Below are 24,657 nucleotides of genomic sequence, written 5' to 3'. Positions count from 1 at the left end.
GCAAGGGATCCAATTGTCCACCCTTCCTGCTCAGACTGTAGGGAGGAATTCACTCGGTGATTTTGACCAACTGGCACGCCCATCATTTTACACAGGAAAAAGGACATTCACCTGCCCAGACAGTGGGAATGGATTCACTCGGTTATCTCAACTAAAGGTACATCAGCAAGTTCACACTGGACAAGGCCATTCACCTGTTCTGTGTGTGAGAAGGGGTTCAGTCGGTCATCGCACCTGTGGACACAACAATCAGTTCACACCGGGCAGAGGCTGGTCTTCTGCTGAACTTCTGGGTAAGGATTCACTCTGTCATCTGAACTAATGGCTCACCAGCGAGTTCACACTGGGGAGCGGCCGTTCACCTGCTCAGTCTGTGAGAAGAGATTTACTCAGTTATCCAACCTACAGAGTCACCAGCGAGTTCACACTGGGGAGAAGCCATTCACCTGCTCAGTCTGTGGGAAAGGATTCACTCTGTCATCCACCCTACTGGTACATCAGCGAATTCACACTGGGGAGAAGCTGTTCACCTGCTCAGACTGTGGAAAGGGATTCACACTGTCATCCCGCCTACTGAGACATCAGGGAGTTCACACTGGGGAGAAGCCGTTCACCTGCTCAGACTGTGGAAAGGGATTCACACTGTCATCCCGCCTACTGGTACATCAGCGAGTTCACACTGAGGATAAGCCATTCACCTGCTCAGTCTGTGGGAAAGGATTCACTCAGTCATCCACCCTACAGGTACATCAGCGAATTCACACTGGGGAGAAGCTGTTCACCTGCTCAGACTGTGGAAAGGGATTCACTCTGTCATCCCACCTACAGAGACACCAGCGAGTTCACACTGGGGAGAGGCCATTCACCTGCTCAGTCTGTGGGAAAGGATTCACTCAATCATCCACCCTACAGGGACACCAGCGAGTTCACACTGGGGAGAAGCCTTTCACCTGCTCAGTCTGTGGGAAAGGATTCAGTCTGTCATGCAACCTACAGAGACACCAGCGAGTTCACACTGAGGAGAAGCCATTCACCTGCTCAGTCTGTGGGAAAGGATTCACTCTGTCATCCACCCTACAGAGACACCAGCGAGTTCACACTGGGGAGAAGCCATTCACCTGCTCAGTCTGTGGGAAAGGATTCACTCAGTCATCTACCCGACAGAGTCACCAGCGAGTTCACACTGGGGAGAAGCCATTCACCTGCTCAGTCTGTGGGAAAGGATTCACTCTGTCATCCACCCTACTGGTACATCAGCGAGTTCACACTGGGGAGAAGCCATTCACCTGCTCAGTCTGTGGGAAGAGATTCACTGACTCTTCCACCCTACGGAGACATCAGCAAGTTCACACTGGAGAGAGGCCGTTCACCTGCTCAGTGTGTGGGAAAGGATTCACTGTGTCATCCACCCTACTGGTACATCAGCAAATTCACACTGGGGAGAAGCCATTCACCTGCTCAGTCTGTGGGAAGAGATTCACTGACTCTTCCACCCTATGGAGACACCAGCAAGTTTACACTGGGGAGAAGCCGTTCACCTGCTCAGAATGTGGGAAGCGATTCACTCGGTCATCCAACCTACGGAGACACCAGCGACTTCACACCGGGGAGAAGCCGTTCACCTGTTTATTCTGTCGGAAGAGATTCACTCAGTCATCCACCCTACAGAGTCATCAGCGAGTTCACACTAGAGAGAGGCTCAGAATGTGGGAAACGATTCACTCAGTCATCCCACCTCTTGGCACACCAGTCAGTTCACAGTAAGGAGAGGCCATTGTTATGAATCCTTTGGTTTTGTTTGCTGTAGACTGTCATTTTAAGAGAGAGAGAGAGAGAGAGAGAGATTAAGAAGGTGAATCAGTCTGACTTGCAGCTTGTTTACATTGCTCGCAGCTTGTTTAGTTTTAACTGAGGACACAGACACTCAGAGTCAGACGGAGACAAAGGAGGAAAAATGGAAGGATCAAAACCAGGGAACTAGTAGCCAAGGATCACTGTTTGGAACTTTCCTTCGCTCACAAGGGTGGGCTAATTATCGATTCACCGTACATCGAATGTGTGGTTGTCACCTCATTTGATCCACAGGAGTGGATCTGATTTGGGATATCCTGTGGAGACGACTTATGTGTTAACCCTTGCCTGGCTGTGGCGTGGTCATTCATTTGATGATACCCCTTATGACAATTCACTTTAGGTGATAATTCGTATGTACATTTGTAAAGATGATGGATAAAATCTAGAGCGACTGTTCTCTCTTTTTACCACCATGGAACCTGTGGAATACAACATAATTGCCTTCTCTCAACATTTACCCTGGATTACAAAAATATCTCTCTCACATCACCTATTCTGTGAATGAATTGAACTTTAATACTTTAACATCTCCAGACTCCAAGCCTTGTTTCCCCTGAGCTCAGAAGTTTGGGAGTTATATTTACACACATACATACACATAACACTCACGAGGAAATCTGCAGATGCTGGAAATACAAACACAAAAAAATTGCTGATAGAACACAGCAGGCCAGGCAACATCTATAGGGAGAAGCACTGTCGACGTTGTGGGCCGAGACCCTTCGACAGTACTAACTGAAAGATAGTAAGAGATTTGAAAGTAATGGGGGGAGGGTGAAATGCAAATGATAGGAGAAGACCTGAGGGGGTGGGGGTGAAGCTGAGAGCCGGAAAGGTGATTGGCGAAAGTGATACAGAGCTGGTGAAGGGAAAGGATCATGGGACGGGAGGCCTTGGGAGAAAGAAAAGGGTGGGGGTGGAAGTACCAGAGGGAGGGGGAGAACAGGTAGACAACTAAATATGTCAGGGATGGGGTAAGAAGGGGAGGAGGGGCATTAACAGAAGTTAGAGAAGTCAGTGTTCATGCCATCATGTTGGAGGCTACTCGGCCGGTATATAAGGTGTTGTTCCTCCAACCTGAGTTTGGATTCATTTTGACAGTAGAGGAGGCCATGGATAGACATATCAGCATGGGAATGGGATGTGGAATTAAAATGTGTGGCCACTGGGAGTAGTCTTTCGCGGTTGGTTCATTTCTAAAGCATTATGGTTTGTAACAAAATGGGGCTGTGTCTGGGATATGACAAATTTAAGGATTGATTAATTATCAATTTCATTGGGGAAATCCCTTTTGATTTACTTGTGTGTGGAAAACCAGCAGCAATGGATGTTGATAGATATCTGGAAGTGTGAACCTCTCAGGCATTAGAGGACACCAGAAGGATTGAGTTGTTGAGTATTGCTAGAACGTTAATACTTGCTAAGGTGAAATTGACAATGAGGAGGGCACAGATGCAGAAGATAATAGCTGAGCATTATGTATCTGAGGATGTGTTTAAAGTGGAGGAGTTGGAGGTGTTTCCTGAAAGTAAACCTCGTGAGCTTGAGCTCCAGTAGAAGTTAGAAATATTAAAGATGGAGGCTCCAGAAAGGCAGAGGCAGTTTCAAGCTAAAGAGGCAGAAAAGCAGACAGAAAATTCTCTTACAAAGTGTAATTAAGGGGAAGGCTTAGCAAGCCTATTCTGCTTTGACAGTTGCTGAAGCAGCTTATTATTTACTTATTTATGCTGCCCCAATCATTGCCACTGGGCTATAAATGTGCAGGATCTGTGTGTGGTTCAGTGTTTTGCTCAAGGACACACAAGCTGCCTCGGCTGAGGCTCGAACTCATGACCTTCAGATCGCTAGTTCAACACCTTAACCACATGGCCACGCATTATGACCACACATTATGACATAGTGAAACAGGCTGTGCTCAAAGCTTACGGGTTGGTCCCAGAAGCAGACAGGCAAAAGTTTAGAAATTTGAAGAAATCTATGAACCAGACATATGGAATTTGATTAAGAGAAATTTGTGTGTATTGACCACTGGTGCACATCTGATCATGTAAATGATGATTTTAACAGCTTGAAAGAGTTGGTTTTAATGGAAAAATTCAGAAGGTGCGTCCCTGATGACATAAAGACGTATTTAGATGGAAATGTTGCTGCCACTAAGCAGGAATCTGCTGGATTAGCAGATCAGTTTGCTTTAACTCATAAAGTTATGTTTACCCTGAATAAGAGTTTCCAAAAGGCACTTGTCAAGTTGTGGGTAAACCTAATGAGCTCACCCCAGTGGCCTGTACCTGCATTCGGTGAACCCTTTTCCAAAGTTATAGTGGATTGTGTTGGCCCATTGCCAAAGACTAAAGCTGGCCATCAGTATCTGCTAACTATTATGTGTACTACATCCAGATTCCCAGAGGCAATGCCTCTCAGAAATATTAAAGCTAAAACTGTGGCGAAGGCTCTTACCAAGATTTTCACTTTATTCCATTTGTCTAAAGAAATACAGTCTGATCAAGGAAGTAATTGTATATCTGGATTATTCAAGCAGGTAGTTTATGAATTGGGAGCAAAACAGATGCATCATTTGCATACCATCCAGAACCAGAAGGGGCTTTAGAAAGATTTCATTCTACCCTCAAAATAATGATTAAGACATATTGTGTTGAAAATGGAAAAGACTGGGATGAAGGAATATATTTGCTTTCGTCCACAGAAAGAGAGTCTGCACAGGAATCACTGGGCTTTAGTCCATTTGAGCTTGTATTTGGTTGCAGAGCGAGGTGCCCTTTGACCTTGTTAAAGGAACCGTGGATTGCTGGGGATGTACATGTTAACTTGTTAGACTGTGTTTTGAAGTCCAAAAAAAAATACACCAAGCCTGTAGTCTAGCGAGACAAAACTTAAAGATTTCTCAAAACAAATTGAAGTGTTGGTTTGATAAGCAGGCTCACGAAAGAAAATACCAGGTGGGAGATAAGGTGCTTGCCTTATGTTGACGAATCCACTTCAGGTGAAATTCAATAGACCGTATGAAATAGTCTCCCAAATTAATGATGTGAATTATGTTAATAAAACACCCGACTGACGTTAACTAACACAGGTGGTGCACATAAATATGATAAAGCCTTATTTTGACAAGCAGGCACCATCTGTGAGTGTTGTTGTCAAAACATATGAATCTGGCAACCCTGAGAATGAAACAATCGACTTGTCTGAGAATTTTCACAAGCCAAACATGGTCCCAGTTAGGCTAATGAACTCGGTTGTTCCAGAAAACATTGATAACAAGTTGGCTCATCTGCAGCCAAAGCAACAACAACAGCTGAAGGAATTAATTCTGAAGTACAAAGATTTATTTCCCGATGTTCCCAAGCAAACCACGGTTGCAGTACATGACACAGACATTGGTCAAGCCAAACCTATTAAACAACACCCATATTGCATGAACGTAGAAAAGTGTAAATAGGCTGAGCAAGGAATTGAATATATGCTGGAAAATGGTATTATTAGTCCTTCAGCATCAGATGGAAGCTAACCCTGCGTTATTGTGCCCAAACCTGATGGCAGTGTTAGATTTTGCACTGATTATAGGAAGGCAAATGCAGTAACAAAAACAGATACCTGTCCTGTCCCTACGGTGGCTGATTGCATCAATAAAGTTGGAAAAGCTAATTTCGTACAAAGATTGATCTGTTGAAAGGATATTGATGTGTTCCATTGATGGACAGAGGTAGAGACATTTCTGCATTTGTGACACTATCTGGGTTGTATGAATACAATGTTTTGCCTTTTGGAAGGAAAAATGCTCCAGGAACATTCCAGAGAATGATTAATTTTGTAATTTGAGGGTTAGAATACACAGATGCCTATATTGATGACTTAGTCACAGGGAGTGACACTGGGGAAGAGCATATCACTCCAGTGGAGAAGCTGTTTGACAGGCTTTCCCAGGCCAGCTTTACAGTTAACTTGGCTAAGAGTGAATATGGCCATGCCACTGTGACCTGTCTTGGCTATGTTGTAGGTCAAAGCAAGTTGGCTCCTGTTCGGGCAAAAGTCCAGACAATTTCTCCAGTTTCTATTCTGACTGCTGAGAAGGCTCTTAGAAGGTTTCTGGGAATGTATGGATATTATCGTAAGTTCTGTAAGAACTTTGCTGCTATCGTTCTTCCTCTGACTAATCTGCTGAAGAAGCGTGATATGTTTGTTCGGACCGAGCCTTGTCAGGATGCATTTGATCGATTGTTATCAGTATTTGAGATTAGGCCAATCAATATAGTGCTGACAGAAAATTTAATTAGCGGATTGGAGCTGTGGGTGGCAACACAAGTCATGGGTGCACAGAGAGTAAAGGAGAAGGCCAAAGAGACATCCCTATGGCTTATGTGTGCTGAGGGTCAGAGAGACAGAGAAGATGGAGCCCATTCTTACTTCCTGCCGGCGATCTGACAGGAAGACGAGGATCCAGCTACAAAAGGCAGGGTGAAGGCTGAGGTCTCTGAGCTCCTTGTCGATACTTCACGCCTTTGTATGGCTACTGCTCTGCCCATGACTGCAAGGAACTGTAGAGAACATCAGAGAAACAAGCCTCCACTCCAAGGACTTCCTACATTCCCCTCCCTCAGAAAGGCAGGCCATGTACTCAAATAACCTCATAACCTGGGCATTTTTGCTGCAAACCCGCTACCACATTGGCGGAGAGATAAAAAAGCCTTAAAGTGCGTAACACCAGGCTGAAGGACGGCTTCCTGTCTGCAGTTATAAGCCAAATGAATAATAAAATGCTCTCGACCTCACAATGTAACTCGATGTGACCCTGCACCAGATGTCTATCTGCACTGCACTTTCTCTGCAGCCATAATGCTTTGTTATAGTGAGTGTTTTGTCGTATATCAGCTCAATGTACTGTTGTAATGTATCGATCTGTATGGACGGTACATCAGGCAAGATTTTCAATGTAGCTCAGTACGTAATAAGAATAAACAAATTCCACATTTTAATTGTGTGGACATATTAGACAGACTGAGCTTCTGCTCTGGAACCTCAGAAGGAAATTTAACTGTTGTCATTTCTGGTGAAAACAAATAAATGGAAAAGGCTTCAATCTCACATTACGATCTGCGGTAACTGGGATCAGGTGACCGGTGGTGTGTCTCCCATATCAATATCAGAATCAGGTTTAATAGCACCGGCATGTACCATGAAATTTTTTGTCCCTGCGGCAGCATCAGAACCTAATACATAACCATACATTTAACAATTGTGATTTAATATAAGAATATAAATATCACAGAGTTAAATTATATAAATAGAACAAAATTTAAAAAAAGATGTAATAAACTATTTTAATTGTGGCGAACTATTTGACTGACTGGGTTGTTGCTTTGGAAGTAATGGAGTGAAGCTTAACTGAACTGTACATATTTATGAGAAGCGCAGATAAATACAAAAGGCTAAATTCTCCCATAAATGGGTCAGACACCCAGAAACATCGGCAGCACTTCAGCAGGTAAAAACAGTGGAATGAAACATGCTGAAAATATTGCCGAAAAAAACCATATTGTCCACCACAACGAGAGGACGTGACAGATCCGGATCTCACTGCCTTGTCTGAACGGGGAAAGATGAAGCGACACGGACACGTTGAGCAGTGACCCGCAGATGCCGCAGATCTGCAGAAAAATGTGAACAAGAAATGGGATCACGTGACCAGTTTGGTCTCCCACCCCTGACAGATGTTCAATTACCCACTACTCTGTGGAAAGAAGCAAACTTGCCGCTCACATCTCCTCTCACCTTAAATGTATTAGACATTTCAACCCCCAGGAAAAATATATCGTCTGTCCACTCTATCTATTCCTCTCGTAATTTTATAAACGTCCATCCAGTCTCACCCCAGCCTGCGCCGCTCTGGAGAAAACAACACAAGTTTGTCCAGCCTCTCGTTATAGCTCATGCCCTCTAATCCAGGCAGGGTCCTGGTAAACCTCTTCCCCGCCCTGTCCAAAGCCCCAACATCCTTCCGAGAATGGGGGCGACCAGAACTGTATGAAACACTCCAGATGTGGTCTAACTAGTCTTATATAAATGTGTTACGAAGTGTAACGTTTTAGAAATGAACCAGCAGCGATAGAGTTCACACTGGAGTCTGGTTTTGATGTTAAAACCACTCTCTTTTATTAGTATCTACCTATAATATAGTAACTTAATGAAATAAACAATGAAATAAAGTTAATGAAATAAAGTTAACAGTGTTATCTGTATACATATGTGTCAATATAATTCACAGACTATCGAGCCTGAGGGAACAAAGCTTCGAGTCCTGAGATGGTAAGGTAGGAAAGTTCAGTAATCCACAGAATAAATAATGGGAGAGAGATATTTGTGATCCAGGGTGAAACGTAGAGAAACGGCCGTTGCTTCAAAATAACGGTCGACTAAGTTCTTATCCGTTGACTCCGTCCACATCTGAGTTATCAGCGAAAGTGACCTGTCACAGGAATACCGTCTTCCAGGGGTTACCACACAACATACCCAGGCAAGGGTTAACACAGGATATTCAAAAACCCACTCCTATGGATTATACGAAGTGACAGCCACACACATTCGTTGTGGTTCCGTGTACCGATGATCAACCCACTCTTGTGGGCATAGGAGAGTTCCAAGCATCTGCTGCGACTAACTGAAGCGATCAGCTTTTCCAGTCTCTCTCTCTCTCTCTTTAGACTGGCCGACTGCCTGTCTGCAGATCTCTCTCTCTTTCTTATGGTTCAGTCCACAGTCAGCGCTGTCAGCCTGTGACTGACGTCATAGCCCCGCCTCCTCACGCCGACGCTCTTAAAGAAACAGTCACAGTACGACCGCAGGCTCGGAACAGCCGCAACACAACTTCCCGACTTTTGAACTCAATGCTTCAACTAATAAAGATAACCATGTCATTTGCCTTGTTAACCACTCGATCAATCTGTGCAGTTTCTTTCAGGGAGCGATGAACTTGGAGTTTCAGATCCCTCTGATCATCGACAATGTTCAGGGTTTTACATTTAACAGTGTACTGTCTCATACATTCGACCTACCGAGCTGCCAAGATGATCATCACTAATCAAATTTCACTGAGATTTCTCAGGTCCTGTTGAATTTATTGCCAAGTGCACAAGTACGGGAAGGTACAGGTACAGAGAAACACTGACTTGTGGCAGCATCACAGGCAAGTACATTCAGATAACACACGGAACAAAAGTTATACGATGCTCTGTCAGTAACAATCTCTAAATATTTTTATGTCATTAACGATATTTAAAATACATTGTGTCATGATCAATATTAAAATGTGCATTTTGTGTCAATAACAGTCTTGAAAATCTTGAATTTGGTCCCTGTCTCTATTCCTCCCATAATCCACAAACAGCTCCTTTGTTTTCGCCAGAATGAGGGAGAGATTGTTTTCTTGACACGACTGTGTCGGGGTGATGACTTCTCTGTAGGCTGACACGTTATTATTTGGGATTCGGCCGATCAATGTAGTGCCGTCAGTAAATCTGATTAGCAGATTGGAACCCGCCACTGCAGCCCCACAGTGCACTATGTACTGATCGCAAAGCTACGAAATTGCATGTGAATAGCCTCCCCTCCCCCAACTCCACTCTTTCTGCCTCACCAGCAGACTGGGGCATCTCACATCTCGCTGCCTGCGCCAGGACATTAAACTGTGAACAACTGTGGTCAGGGACTGATCTCTGGGGAACTCCAAACGCTACCTCCTTCAAGTCTGAAAACGACCCACTCATCCAGACACACACTACTGGCAGTTTATCGATTTCCAACGAAAAAGCCTAATCACCTACTCCTGAGGGTCAATGCCATAGCTGACTCTGAGTTTACCACCGTCAAATGCCAGGAGGGACATAATAATCAGAAAGTCTCGAGTCACAGCCGTGTAAATAAAATGTGATCTCAGTAGGGGTGTGGCGCATGCTCAGAATGCAAAGGAGACAGACAAACTGAGCCAAGTCACAGACTGATGAAGGGGAGGAATGATCCATTTTGATACAGAGAGGGAAGCGGAGAGTTTGATGTTGTGCCTGATGCCGGAACTGCAGCCAGTTAGAAGATGAAGTTTTGTTCCTCCAATTTGTTTTGAGCTGTGACAGTGTTTTTATCAGAAGGCACCATGGAGACTGAAATAATTGCAGTTGAAGTGTTGTCCTTCACCCACTGACGTGCTTTATAAACCTTTAACAGTGTACAAAAGTCAAAGGATTTGTGTATGGGAATCACAAACACAACAGCACGTTAGATCCGCTGTATCTCTCAGTTTACCAGAGCTTGAACACAAAGTACACTGCAGATGCTGTGGGCAAAGCAACAGGTACAAAAAGCTGGAGGAACTCAGCAGGCTGGGCAGCATCCGTGGAAACGAACAGTGAACATTTCGGGCCGAGACCGAAGACCGTGACCTACAGCTTCGCTCTGGGAAACGGCTGTTCACCTGCTCCGTGTGTGCGAAGATACTCATTCAGTTCATCCACCTTGTGATGCTCCGGTGAGTTCACAATAAATAGAGGCCACATTTCTGTCCGGAGTGAGCAAAGAGTTTTACTCAATCATTCCAGATGCTGCAACACCAGCAGCTTCATATCAGGGAGGAAGTTCAAATCAGCTCCGTGTTAAATGTTTAACCATCACGGTGACTGAAGGCAGCTGCAGGTTCATGGGGGACTGTTACTGTCAGATTCTGCAGTTCTTGCGGCTGCTCATCGCACCCAGGACTGAATCCTGGTCACTGAGCATCGGAGGAGTCTGTTCTGCTTATGATAGCCATAAATTTGACTGGTGTTTAATATTTTGGATCTGTGAAAGATAAATCAATTCTGTATCAAATCCCATGTTGCAGGTACATACTGTCAATGCCAAACTCACAATGTACACTAGAGAGGCCACTCAGTCTATCTGGTCCCTGCCCAGTTTTCTGTTCCATATCAGTGTTTTAAAACTTTTCTCTCACTCTCCCTGTTGCAACTTGTCACCGCTCCGTGGGAGAAGATATTTCACTTGCATTTCTTAGAATCTGAGAAATCTGCAGCAAATTACAGACCCTTCGGCCCACAATGTTGTTCTGACCATGTAACCTACTCTAGAAAACGCCTGGAATTACCCTACCACAGAACCCTCTATTTTCCTAAGCTCCATGTACCTATCTAAGATTTTCTTAAAAGACTATTGTACCCGTCTCTACCGCCGTCGCTGGCAGTGCAGTCCACACCCCACCTCTCTCTGTATAAAAGATATATCTCTGACATCCGCCTTGAACTACTTCCAAGCACCTTATCTATGCCCCCCACGTGTTAGCCATATCAGCCCTGGGGAAAAAAGCCTTTGACTTTTCACACATCATCTTATACACCTGCATGAATTTCCTGCATGATTTTCCGCAGGCTAATTAACACGATGAGCTCGCTGAGTATTTGACCTTCCGCAGGGCTCTGGACTAAGGTGGTTAAACACCTTTTTCCCTGCTCTTTTCAAATTTTGTGTCATTTTCACCAATTTCAAAGGACTGTGCCTCAGACGGCCGGGTTGTTGCAATGCACCTCTAAAGCCTGACAGCAGACTGGCGAGTGAATCTTCGATGGAGCAGAGTCAGAAACCAAAGAGTTACCAGCACCAATCAGGGCTTTGGGGCTCTGGAAAGAGATGGGGTCTGGAGGTTCCGAGCAGGAGGAGGAAGAGGAACCAGACCAGCAGGATGTGGCTATGAATGAAAGATGAGAAACATTTGGAAACTGGTTAATTGAAAAACAAGATGGTTAATTTCTACAAAACATTGCAGGTAATCAGCAGATCAGGCAGCAAATGTGGAGGGGAATAAACGGGCAGCATTTAATCTGAACCCCTTTAGCATGTCCAGACTGTGTACTCCTCTGCTTAGTTGCTGCCAGAACTGCAGAGCTCCTTCAGCATTTTGTGTGTGTGCGTCTCTGTATTTCCAGCAACTGCAGAATCTCTTGTTTCACATCTGCATTTGTAAGAGTATTGTACTTTGGCATTAGATACACGAAATGCCTATTGATAGTGAGTGTATCGTTTATGGGAGCCGCTTTCTGCGATAAGAAAGATGCTGAGTTTTCTACACACAAAAAAAAATGAGATATGGACGTGGAACCGGTGCTTGCATAAATTTTGAATGGCACCATGATTACCCATAAAGTTGCGCGTTTAAAATTTCGCTGTCGTTTGAAGCACCGATTAAATGCGCAGGCGCAGAGTTGCTGCCGTCTCCGATAACTACGCATGCGCGCAGTATACAAAATGTCGGGAGGAGCGGAAAGGTAAGGGCTTTTTCGACTCTAATTGAGTGACAATTGCTGTGAGAACCGGAGACTGTGGCCCGCAAACTCAGCACAGGCCAGGTCTTTTTCCTCTCTCTCAGCCCCACGATCCGTACACGGGCCCCGGGGAGCTTCCGGCTAATCAGGGAATGGGAGCAGATAGATCTCACAGACAGAGCTGAGCTCCAGCTATCTGAATGCAAGGATTAGGAATTCGGAAAAAGAGAACAAAATGCCGGAGGAACTCAGCATTAGTACCCTTTCCCATAGATGCTGCCGGGCCTGCTGAGTTCCTTCAGCATTTTGTGTGTGTTGCTTGTTCTGGAGTTTTCTACACGTGAGGATATGTTTTGACCTATTCTGTCTGGGTACATAATGATATCAAACAACTTTAACTTTGCCCTTGTCAACAAGTAGCTTTCACATCACAAATGTGCCAGACTCCAATGAGACAGACGACTGCCCTTCCCTTCATATCCATTGGCATTTTCATCACCAAGTTCATCACCTGAGGGAGGGTTCAGTGGTAATATTTATGTACAATACAGAAACTGGTGTTACTTGTGTGTATTGTGGTGATGCAGAAGTTGCTGGAGAATTTGCAAGTGGGAAGAAGAGGAGTGATATTTGGAAGTCCGACTTTTTAAAGCATCATTTAGCAAGAAACTTGCATACAGTGACATGCAAAAATTTGGGCACCTTTCTGTTCCTGTGAATAGCTAAGCGAGTAAAACAATGACCTGATTTCCAAAAGGCAGAAAGTTAAAGATGACACATTCTTTAATTAAGCAAGATTACTCTTTTGTATCCATCATTTACAGTTTCAAAATAATTAGAAAGGAAAAGGGCCTGAAGCAAAAGTTTGGGCACCCTGCATGGTCAGTACTTAGTAGCAACCCCTTTAGCAAGTATCGCAGCTTCTAAATGCTTTCTGTAGCAAGCTAAGAGTCTTTCAATTCTTGTTTGGGGATTCTTGCCCATTCTTCCTTGCAAAAGACTTCTCGTTCTGTGAGATTCTTGGGCCGTCTTGCATGCACTGCGCTTTTGAGGTCTATCCACAGATTTTTATGCTCGGGGGACTGTGAGGTCCATGGCAAAACGTTCAGCTTGAGCTTCCTGAGGTAGTCCATTGTGGATTTTGAGGTGCATTTAGGATCATTATCCTGTTGTAGAAGCCATCCTCTTTTAATCTTCAGCTTTTTTACAGATGGTGTGATGTTTGCTTCCAGAATTTGCTGGTATTGAATGGAATTCATTCTTCCCTCTACCAATAGAATGTTCCCCCATGCCACTGGCTGCAAGACAAGCCCAAAGCATGGTCAATCCACCCCCATGCTTAACAGTTAGAGAGGTGTTCTTTTTATGAAATTCTGCACCCTTTTTTCTCCAAACATACCTTTGCTCATTGCAGCCAAACAGTTCTTTTTTTAACTTCATCAGTCCAGAGGGCTTGTTTCCAAAATGCATGTTTAGATGTTCCTTTGCAAATATCTGATGCTGAATTTTGTTGTGATGACACAGGAAAGGTTTTCTTCTGATGTTTCTTCCATGAAAGTAATATTTGTGTAGGTGTCTCTGCACAGTAGAACAGTGCAGCACCCCTTTAGAGTCTGCTAAATATTCCTGAAGGTCTTTTGCCGTCAAACGGGGGTTTTGATTTCCCTTTCTAGCAATCCTACGAGCAGTTCTCTCAGAAGGATTTCTTGGTCTTCTAGACCTCAATTTGACCTCCACCGTTCCTGTTAACTGCCATTTCTTAATTACATTACGAACTAAGGAAAGGGCTACCTGAAAACTCTTTGCTGCCTTCTTATAGCCTTCTCCTGCTTCGTGGGCATCATGTATTTTAATTTTCAGAGTGCTAGGCAGGGGCTTAGAGGAGCCCATGGCTCTGATTGTTGGGACGAGGTTTGTGGAGTCAGGGTATTTATAAAGCTTTGAAATTTGCAACATCTGGCTTTTCTTAATAAAGACTGTGAACAAGCCATAGCTCTAACAAGCTAATTACGGTCTGAGAACTTGGTAAAAGTTATCTGAGAGCTCAAATCTCTTGGAGTTCCCTACCTTTTGCATGGTGCTCCTTTCCTTTTTTTCCACTCTGAAATTGTAAAAACAATAATAATACACTAATCTTGCTTAAAATGTTGAAAAGAATGTTTCATCTTTAACTTTATGACTTTTGGAGATCAGTTCATCTTCTCAGGACTTTATTCCTTGGAATGTCGAAGATTCCTTGGAGGTTTGATTGTGAAAGAGGGGCATAGATGTTGTAAATTCATTTTTCAATCTTTTTTTATTAATTTCCAAATAAAGAATATACAAATCGGAAGAGGAGTTTAACAAGTAGATAATGTAAAAGACATATAAACAGCAATAGTAAAAACAAAAAGTATGTAATATCAAAATCAAATAAGTAAAATATTATGCTGTTATATATACAATGGTAAAAAAAAAACTACAACTCCTCATAATAATCATAAAAAAAAAGATTGGAGATTTTATTGATAAGGGTAAAACCCCACAAACTACAATGAAACAAAAACAAACAAAAAAAAAGAAGAGAAAAAAAAGGAAAGAAAAAGAAAGATTGGGCAGTCCAATTGAGGATAAAATTAAAGAAAACGGAGAGAGAGAACAAAAACACATCCTTCCAGTCATCTCCGAACCTTCAGGGATAAGGAATTCTCCCAAATAGATAGATAGACAGACAGACAGACAGACAAATATAAATCAAATCATGTGAAAATATGGAATAAAAGGTCACCAGTCTTGTTCAAAATTAAAGGATGTATCAAGTGTCTGGCTTCTAATTTTTCCAAGCTTAGACATGACATAAGGGAGGAGAGCCAATAGAAAATAGTAGGTGGGTTAGATTCTTTCCAATGTAGCAAAATAGCTCCCCTAGCCAGTAAAGTTGAAAAAGCTATCACATGTTTGGTGGAAGCAGACACTTTGCTTGCTTCCTCTGGAATAATCCCAAAAATTGCTGTAAGTGGATTAGTTTGAACATCCATATCTATAACTTTAGATAATATTCCAAACACATCCCTCCAAAAATTATTTAAACTTACACATGACCAAAACATATGAGTTAAAGTAGCCATTTCTGTGTTACATCTGTCACAAATAGGGCTTATATTCGGAAATATATGCACCAATTTATCTTCGGACATATGAACTATCTTAAACTGAATTAAGATATGGCGTGAGCAGACAGATGAACTATTGATTAAATAATAAATCTTACTCCATTGATTATCTTAAAGTGAATGTTGAAGTTCTACTTCCCAGGTACGTTGAACCCTGTCATTAGGCGACATGCGAGCATTCATTAACTGTTTATAAATGATAGTTATTAATCATTTTTGAAAAGATTTAAACTGAAAAATAACGTAAGCCAAATTTGAAGAGCAGTCCAACGGGTAATTCGGTAAAAAAATCATGTAAGAAATTCCTAACCTGTAAATACCTGAAAAAATTTGTATTAGAGATATCATATTTATCCATTTACTGTGAGAAGGACACAAAGCAGTCTTGTAAAAACAAATCTAAAAAAGTTTTAATTCCCTTAATTTTCCATATTTAAAAAGCCTTATCGAAAGTTGATGGTTTAAAAAAGAAACTAGAATAAATATTACTAGGAAGTAAAGAACCATTTAATTAAAAAATCTACAAAACTGAAACCATATTTTTAAAGTATGTTTAACAATACGGTTTAGAGCTTGTCTACCTATACTGGAGAATGAAAACTGAAGAGGAGCTCCTAATAGCGAAGCTGACGAAAACCCCATTACTGAGTTTTCCTCCAAATGTAACCATGAAGGGCGATCTTGGTCATCGGTATCATAAGTTGAAAAAGTAATATAACGCATATTAATTGCCCATTTATTTGAACTATCAATGACATCGACATAGATGACCATTTAGAAACGCCTGTTGAGTATTTTCAGCTAAAGGGAAGGTGTAAATTCAAGCTGGCTTTTACCACTGAAATGGTGTGGGACTACAACCAGAGGCCATGGGTTAAGCGTGAAACGTGAAATGTTAAGGGAAACATGAGGGAAAACTTCTTCACACAGATGGTCATTTGGATGTGGAATGAACAGCCATCATGAGTGGGGCATGTGAGCTCAATTTCAATATTTAGGAGGTTTGTATAGGAACTTGGATGGTAGGGGTATGGGACTGGGCAATTTAAATAGTTTAGCACAAACTAGATGGCCCAAAGGGCCTGTTTCTGTGTTGTACTTTTCTACAATAACCTGAAATATTACGAACATTCACTCTAAGATCTTTTAACAGCTGTGTGAACCAACCATTCATTTCGGCAGGAATTTTTTATATGGCTTTAAAATTGTGGCACTTTAAGTTAATAATACATAAAAGAAGATCCTAGCTGCACGTCAAGAAAGACTGTTTGTGTGAGACGGTTTCAGTTACTGTGGGGCCAGGCACCCATGCTGCTCAGCAGGAACAGGGAATAATACCAACGGAGAGAGTCAGACTGAGCCAAGGCACAAATTGGAGATGGCAGAAATGCCCCATTCTTATAGAGACAGGAAGAGCATCGGAGAGATTGATGGTCATTCCAGATACCAGCACTCTGCGCAGTCAGGAGATGATTTCTCTGTCCAACTTGAGTAGAACCTCACTGTAACAGTGTGATACAAATCAAACCAAGTGATCTCATCTGTAATGTTGTCCTAAACCCATTGATGGATTTTGTAAATCTTTTTACAGGTTAAGAATGAGAAGGAATTTGTCTGCAGGCAGCTCAAACACGACACGCCAGTTTTGTTGTCTCTGTCCCGATATTTAAGAAGTGGAGCAAGGGATTCAATCGATCATTCCTCATTTGACCAACCGTCATTTTACACAGGAGAAAGGCCGTTCACCTGCTCAGACAGTGGGAGTGGATTCACTCAGTTATCACAATTGAAGGTACATCAACAAGTTCACATTGGCCAAGGCCATTCATCTGTTCTGCGTGTGTGAGAAAGGATTCAGTTGGTCTTCCCACCTGTGGACACACCAGTTAGTTCATACCATACTGGCGGAGGTTAGTCATCTGTTGAACTCCTGGGAAAGGATTCACTCAGTCATCTGACCTAATGGCTCACCAGCGAGTTCACACAGGGGAGCGGCTGTACTCCTGCTCAGTCTGTGAGAAGAGATTCACTCACTCTTCCACCCTATGGAAACATCAGCGAGTTCACACTGGGGAGAAGCCATTCACCTGCTCAGAATGTGGGAAGGGATTCACTGAGTCGTCCACTCTACTGGTACATCAGCGAGTTCACACTGGGGAGAGGCCATTCACCTGCTCAGTCTGTGAGAAGAGATTCACTCGGTTATCCCACCTCCAGAGTCATCAGCGAGTTCACACTGGGGAGAGGCCGTTCTCCTGCTCAGAATGTGGGAAGAGATTCACTGAGTTATCCAACCTACAGAGTCATCAGCGAGTTCACACTGGGGAGAAGCCATTCACCTGCTCACAATGTGGGAAGAGATTCACTGAGTTATCCAACCTACAAAGTCATCAGCGAGTTCACACTGGGGAGAGGCCGTTCTCCTGCTCTGAATGTGGGAAAGGATTCACTGAGTTATCCACACTACAGAGACATCAGCAAGTTCACACTGGGGAGAAGCCATTCACCTGCTCAGTATGTGGTAAGAGATTCACTCAGTTATCCACCCTGCAGAGTCACCAGCGAGTTCACACTGGGGAGAAACCGTTCCCGTGCTCAGAGTGTGGGAAGAGATTCAGTCAGTCATCCACCCTACAGAGACACCAGCGAGTTCACACTGGGGAGAAGCCATTCACCTGCTCAGTCTGTGGGAAGAGATTCACTGATTCATCCACCCTACAGAGACACCAGCAAATTCACACTGGGGAGAAGCCGTTCACCTGCTCAGTCTGTGGGAAGGGATTCACTCAGTCATCCACCCTACAGAATCACCAGCGAGTTCACACTGGGGAGAGGCCATTCACCTGCTCAGTCTGTAGGAAGAGATTCACTCATTTATCCAGCCTACAGAGACATCTGCAAATTCACACTGGGGAGAAGCCGTTCAGCTGCTCAGTCTGTGGGAAAGGATTCACTCAGTCATCCACCCTACAGAGTCACCAGCGAGTTCACACTGGGGAGAAGCCGTTCACCTGCTTAGACTGTGGGAAGGGATTCATTTATTTATCCAGCCTACAGAGACATCAGCGTGTTCACACTGAGGAGAAGCCGTTCACCTGCTCAGAATGTGGGATAGCATTCACTCAGTCATCCCAACTACTGGCACACCAGTCAGTTCACAATGGAGTGGCCGTTGTAATGAATCCCTAGGTTTCGTTTGCTGAAGGCTATTTTAAGAGAGAGATTAAGGTGATTCAGTCTGACTTGCAGCTTGTTTAGTTTTAACCGAGGACACAGACACCCAGAGTCAGACAGAGATGAAGGAGGTAAAATGGAAAGAATCGAAACCAGGGAACTAATGGCCAAGGGACACCGTTTGGAACTTTCCTATGCCCACAAGGGTGGATTAATCATCGATTCACCGTACATTGAATGTGTGGTGGTCACCTTGTTTGATCCATAGGAGTGGCTCTGATTTGGGGATCCTGTGAAGACTGCTGATGTGTTAACCCTTGCCTGGGTGTGGTGTGGTAATTCACTTGAAGATGATACCCCTTGTGACAAGTCACTTTGGGTGATAATTAGTATGTGAGATTTTGGAATGACGACAGATAAAATCTACAGCAACTGTTCTCTCATTTTACCACTGTGGAACCTGAGGAATTTGACATAATTGCATTCTCTCAACATTTACCCTGGATTACAAATATCTCTCTCATCACCTATTCTGTGGATGAAGTGAAGTTTCCTACTTTACCATCTCAAGATTCTAAGCCTTGATTCCCCCGAGCTCAATAGTTTGGGCAACACACAAAATGCCGGTGGAACACAGCAGGCCAGGCAGCATCTATAGAGAGAAGCACTGTCGTTGTTTCAGGCCGAGTCCCTTCGTCAGGACTACCTGAAAGGAAAGATAGGAAGAGATTTGAAAGGAGGAGGGTGAGGGGGAAATGTGAAAGATAGAAGACCAGAGGGGGTGGGGTGAAGCTGAGAGCTGGAAAGGTGATTGGCAAAAGGGATACAAAACTGGAGAAGGGACAGCATCATGGGACGGGAGGCCTAGGGAGAAAGAAAGGGGGAGGGGAGCACCAGAGGGAGTTGGAGAACAGGCAGAGTGATGGTTAGAAAAAGAGGGATCAAACAATCTAAATATATCACGGATGGGGTGAGAAGGTGAGGAGTGGTGTTAACGTAAGTTAGAAAAGTCAATATTCATGCCATCAGGTTGGAGGCTACCCAGCCGATAGATAGGGTGTTGTTCCTCCAAACTGAGTGTGGCTTCATCTTGACAGTAGAGTAGAGGAGGCCATGGCCTATTCTGCTTTGACAGTTGATGAAGCAGCTGATTATGACATAGTGAGACAGGCTGTGCTCAAAGCTTACGATTTGGTCCCAGAATCATACAGGAAAAAATTTGGAAATTGAAGGAAATTTGTGAATCAGACTTATCTGGCATTTGCTTCTCAGAAGTCTGTGTGTTTTGACCACTGATGCACGTATAAAAATATAAGTGATGATTTTACCGATAGAAGGAGTTGGTTTTAATTGAAGAATTCGAAAGGTGCGTCCCTGATGACATAAAGAGATATTTAGATGAAAAGGATGCTGCCACTTTGCAGGAGTCTGCTAGATTAGCAGATGAGTTTGCTTTAACTCATAAGGTTAAGTTTACCCCGAAAAAGAGCTTCCAAAAGAATAGCAGGAATCACCAGTCCAAACCAGAAATTAAAGTTTGGACTAGTGATAAGAGTAAGGATGAAGGGAAGCAATTGAAGGAGAAATATTCTGGTCCTACTTGTTACTGTTGTAGGAAAGCTGGTTATGTGATGGATAATTGTTCTGTCCTGAAGAATAAAAAGGTAAATGAGGCAGTCCCAAATGCCTGTGTTGAAGCTTCTATAAACCCAGAGGGTTCTGAACATTCTGTTGAGGCTCAGTTAAGGTCTGAGAGGTCTGCCTGAGTTAAGAAGGGTTCGAACATTTGATGTCAGATGGGATTGTATTAGTAAATGAATCGGTACCAGTGAAAATTCTGAAAAGAGGATGCTGTCCAATTTACTGGGGCTTCTCAGTCACTCATTCTAGGAGGCTGTGGTGGCCAGTGCTATAATATTTGCTGTTGTGTACTGGGGCAGCAGGCTAGGGTAGCAGACTCCAGCAGAATCAACAAACTCATTCGTAAGGCCAGTGATGTTGTGGGGGTGGAACTGGGCTCTCTGACGGTGGTGTCTGAAAAGAGGATGCTGTCCAAGTTGCATGCTATCTTGGACAATGACTCCCATCCACTCCATAATGTACTGGTTAGACACAGGAGTACATTCAGCCAGAGACTCATTCTACCGAGATGTAACACAGCATCATAAGAAGTCATTCTTACCTGCGGCCATCAAACTTTACAACTCCTCCCTCGGAGTGTCAGACACCCAGAGCCAATAGGCTGGTCCTGGACTTATTTCCGCTTGCATAATTAACTTATTATTATTTAATTATTTATGGTTTTATATTGCTATATTTCTTCACTATTCTTGGTTGGTGTGGCTGTAACCAAACCCAATTTCCGTTGGGATCAATAAAGTATGTCTGTCTGTCTGTACGTTAGACAGCGTTCTAAAGTTTGGTGATGAGACTGACACTGCTGAGGTAAATCTTATTAAAGGCATTCGCGGCGGCATAATTTCTGTGCCATTGCACAAGGCAACTTTACTGTCAGGGTTGGTTTCGGGACCTGTTGAGATCGGATTATGCTCCAGTTTACCGGTGGGAGATGTTACTTTGCTGTTAGGGAATGACCTGGCAGATGGTAAAATTGTTCCTGCAGTGCTGTTGACAACTAAGTCAGCCACTGACGACCCACTGATGGATTTTAACATTTATCCTTCCTGCCCAGTAACTCGAAGTATGGCTAAAAAGTCTGCCGACGCAGACGGTTCTGTACAGAATGATTCTGATACCCATGATAGCCAAAATCGGGATTCCGGTTATGATGACTTGTCAGGAACTTTTCTGCCTTCATTGTTTCAACAGGATTTAGGTAGTAGGTCTGATGAGAAAGATTTATCCCTGTCTAGGAAGGAGTTTATAGCAGAACAGATCTGAGACCCTGAGACTGAAGCTTTAAAAGAAACAGCTCTCTCAAATGATGAGATTAAGAAAGTGCCAGGAGGGTATTATGTCAAGGATGGAGTGTTAATGAGGAAGTGGAGGCCACCTGCTATACCAGCGAGTGAGGAATGGGCAATTGTTCACCAAGTTGTAGTTCCTAAGGTTTATAGGACTGAAATTTTAACTTTGGCCCACACTATACCCTTACATCGACATTTTGGAGTGAATAAAACTAAACAGGATTATCAAAAAATGTTACTGGCCTAATTTGAGGACAGATGTTGTGACCTTTCGCGGAACCTGTCACACTTGTCAACTTGTGGGTAAACCTAATCAGGTCACCCCAGTGGCTCCACTGTAGTCTAAACCTGCATTCAGTGACTCCTCTTCAAAATTTATAGTGGATTGTGCTGGCCCTTTGCCAAAGACTAAAGCTGGCCATCAGTATCTGCTAACTATTATGTGTACTACATCCTGATTCCCAGAGGCAATACCTCTCAGAAATATTAAAGCTAAAACTGTGGCAAAGGCTGTTACCAAATTTTTTACTTTTTCTGGTTTGCCTAAAGAAATCCAGTCTGAACAAGGAAGTAATTTTACATCTGGATTATTCCAGCAGGGAGTTTATGAACAGGGAACTAAACAAATTACATCATCTGCATACCATCCAGAATCACAAGGGGCTTTTGAAAGATTTCATTCTGCCCTCAAAACCATGATTAAGACATATTGTGTTGAAAATGGAAAAGACTGGAATGAAGGAATACATTTGCTTTTGTTTGCAGTAAGAGAGTCAGTACAGGAATCACTGGGATTTACTCCATTTGAGCTTGTATTTGGTTGTAGAGTGAGGGAACCTTTGACCTTGTTAAAGAACATAGGATTAATGGGGATGTACATGTTAAGTTGTTAGACTATGTTTTGAAGATCAAAGATAAACTACTCCACACCTGAGGTCTAGCGAGACAAAACTTAAAGATTTCTCAGAACAAAGTGAAGTGTTGGTTTGATAGGAGGGCTTGGGAAAGAAAATTCCAGGTGGGGGATAAGGTGCTTACCTTATGTTGAAGAATGTTGACAAATCCACCTCAGGCGAATCTCAATAGACCGTATGAAATGGTCTCTCAAATTAATGATCTGAATTGTGTTATTAAAACACCCGACCAATGTAAACCAGCACAGGTTGTACACATAAATATGATACAGTCTTATTTTGACAAGCAGGCACCATCGGTGAGTGTTGTTGTCAAAACATATGAATCTGGTAACCCTGAGAATGAAACAATTGACTCGTCTGAGAATTTTCACAAGCCAAACATTGTCCCAGTTAGGCTAATGAACTCGGTTGTTCCAGAAAACATTGATAACAGGTTGGCACACCTGCAGCCAAAGCAACAACAATAGCTGAAGAAATTAATTCTGGAGTTTAAAAATGTATTTCCCATTGTTCCCAAGCAACCCACAGTCGCAGTACATAACGTAGATAATGGTCAAGCCAAACCGCTTAAACAACACCCATATTGCATGAATGCAGAAAAGTGTAAATTGCCTGAGCAGGGAATTGAATATATACTGGAAAATGGTATTATTAGTCCTTTAGCAGCAGATTGCTCACCCTGTGTTATTGTGCTCAAACCTGATCATAGTGTTAGATTTTGCACTGATTATAGGAAGGTAAATGCAGTAACAAAAGCAGATGCCCATCCTGTCCCTAGGGAGGATGATTGCACCGATAAGGTTGGAAAAGCTAAATTTCTTACAAAGATTGATCTGTTGAAAAGGTATTGGTGTGTTCCATTGATGGACAGAGGTAGAGACATTTCTGCATTTGTGACACCATCTGGTTTGTGTGAATACAATGTTTTACCTTTTGGAAGGAAAAATGCTCCAGGAACATTCCAGAGAATGAATGATCCTGTAATTCGAGGATTAGAACACACAGATGCCCATATTGATGACTTAGTCACAGGGAGTGACACTTGGGAAGAGCATATCTCTGCAGTGGAGAAGCTGTTTGACAGGCTTTCCCAGGCCAGCTTTACAGTTAACTTGGCTAAGAGTGAATATGGCCATGCCACTGTGACCTGTCTTGGCTATGTTGTAGGTCAAAGCAAGTTGGCTCCTGTTCGGTCAAAAGTCCAGGCAATTTCTCAAGTTCCTATTCTGACTGCTAAGAAGGCTCTTAGAAGGTTTCTGGGAATGGATGGATATTATCGTAAGTTCTGTAAGAACTTTGCTGCTATCGCTCTTCCTCTGACCAACCTCCTGAAGAAGGGTGAAAAGTTTGTTTGGACCGAGCCTTGTCAGGAGGCATTTGATTGATTGAAAGTTATTATTTGAATTTAGGCCAATCAATGTAGTGTTGTCATCACATTTAATTAGCAGATTGGAGCTGTAGGTGACAGCACAAGTCATGGGTGCACAGAAAGTAAAGGACAGGACCAAAGAGACAACCCTGTGGGGTATGTGTGCTGAGGGTCAGAGAGACAGAGGAGATGGAGCCCACTCTTACCACCTGCTGGCGATCTGACAGGAAGTCCAGGATCCAGCGACACAAGGCAGGGTGAAGGCCGAGGTCTCTGAGCTCCTTGTCGATACTTCACGCCTTCGTATGGCTACTGCTCTGCCCATGACTGCAAGGAACTGCAGAGAACTTTGGAGAGCAGTGAACATCAGAGAAACAAGCCTCCACTCCATGGACTCTTCCTACATTCCCTTGCCTCGGGAAAGCAGGCCATGTACTCAAAGAACCTCATAACCTGGACAGTCTGGCTGCAAACCCACTCCCCCATCGTTGGTGGAGAGATACAAAAGCCTTAAAGTGCGTAACACCAGGCTGAAGGATGGCTTCCTGTCTGTGGTTAGAAGCCAAATAAATGGCAAAATGGACTCGACCTCACAATGTAACTCGACGTGACCGTGCACCATATGTCTATCTGCACTACACTTTCTCTGCAGCCATAATGCTTTGTTACAGTTACTGCTTTGTCATATATCAGCTCAATGTACTGTTGCAATGTATCGATCTGTGTGGATGGTACGTCAGGCAAGATTTTCACTGTAGCTCAGTACTTGATGAGAATATACAAATTCCCCGTTTTAATTGTGTGGAAATATTAGACAGACTGAGCTTCTGCTCTGGAACTACAAAAGGAAACTGAACTGTTGTCATATCTGAGGAATGCAAATAAATAGAAAAGGCTTCAATCTCGCATTACGACCTGCGGTAACTGGGATCAGGTGACCGGTGGTGG

General features: G+C 43.2%; 1 protein-coding gene across 1 annotated transcript; it reads left to right on the top strand.

Annotated features, from left to right (window-relative positions):
* Positions 1 to 666: 666 nt before the first annotated feature.
* On the top strand, positions 667 to 24,362 carry LOC132388110 (gastrula zinc finger protein XlCGF26.1-like; the record flags this gene model as incomplete). Its single annotated transcript, XM_059960471.1, has 3 exons — positions 667 to 1,398; positions 4,362 to 4,364; positions 17,273 to 24,362. Coding segments are annotated over 3 exons (1,974 nt in total), but the record flags the coding sequence as incomplete, so codon positions are not given.
* Positions 24,363 to 24,657: the final 295 nt, after the last annotated feature.

The sequence above is a fragment of the Hypanus sabinus genome, unplaced genomic scaffold (assembly GCF_030144855.1).
Source record: "Hypanus sabinus isolate sHypSab1 unplaced genomic scaffold, sHypSab1.hap1 scaffold_265, whole genome shotgun sequence".
NCBI lineage: Eukaryota > Metazoa > Chordata > Chondrichthyes > Myliobatiformes > Dasyatidae > Hypanus > Hypanus sabinus.
This window is presented reverse-complemented; position numbering and strand designations above follow the sequence as displayed.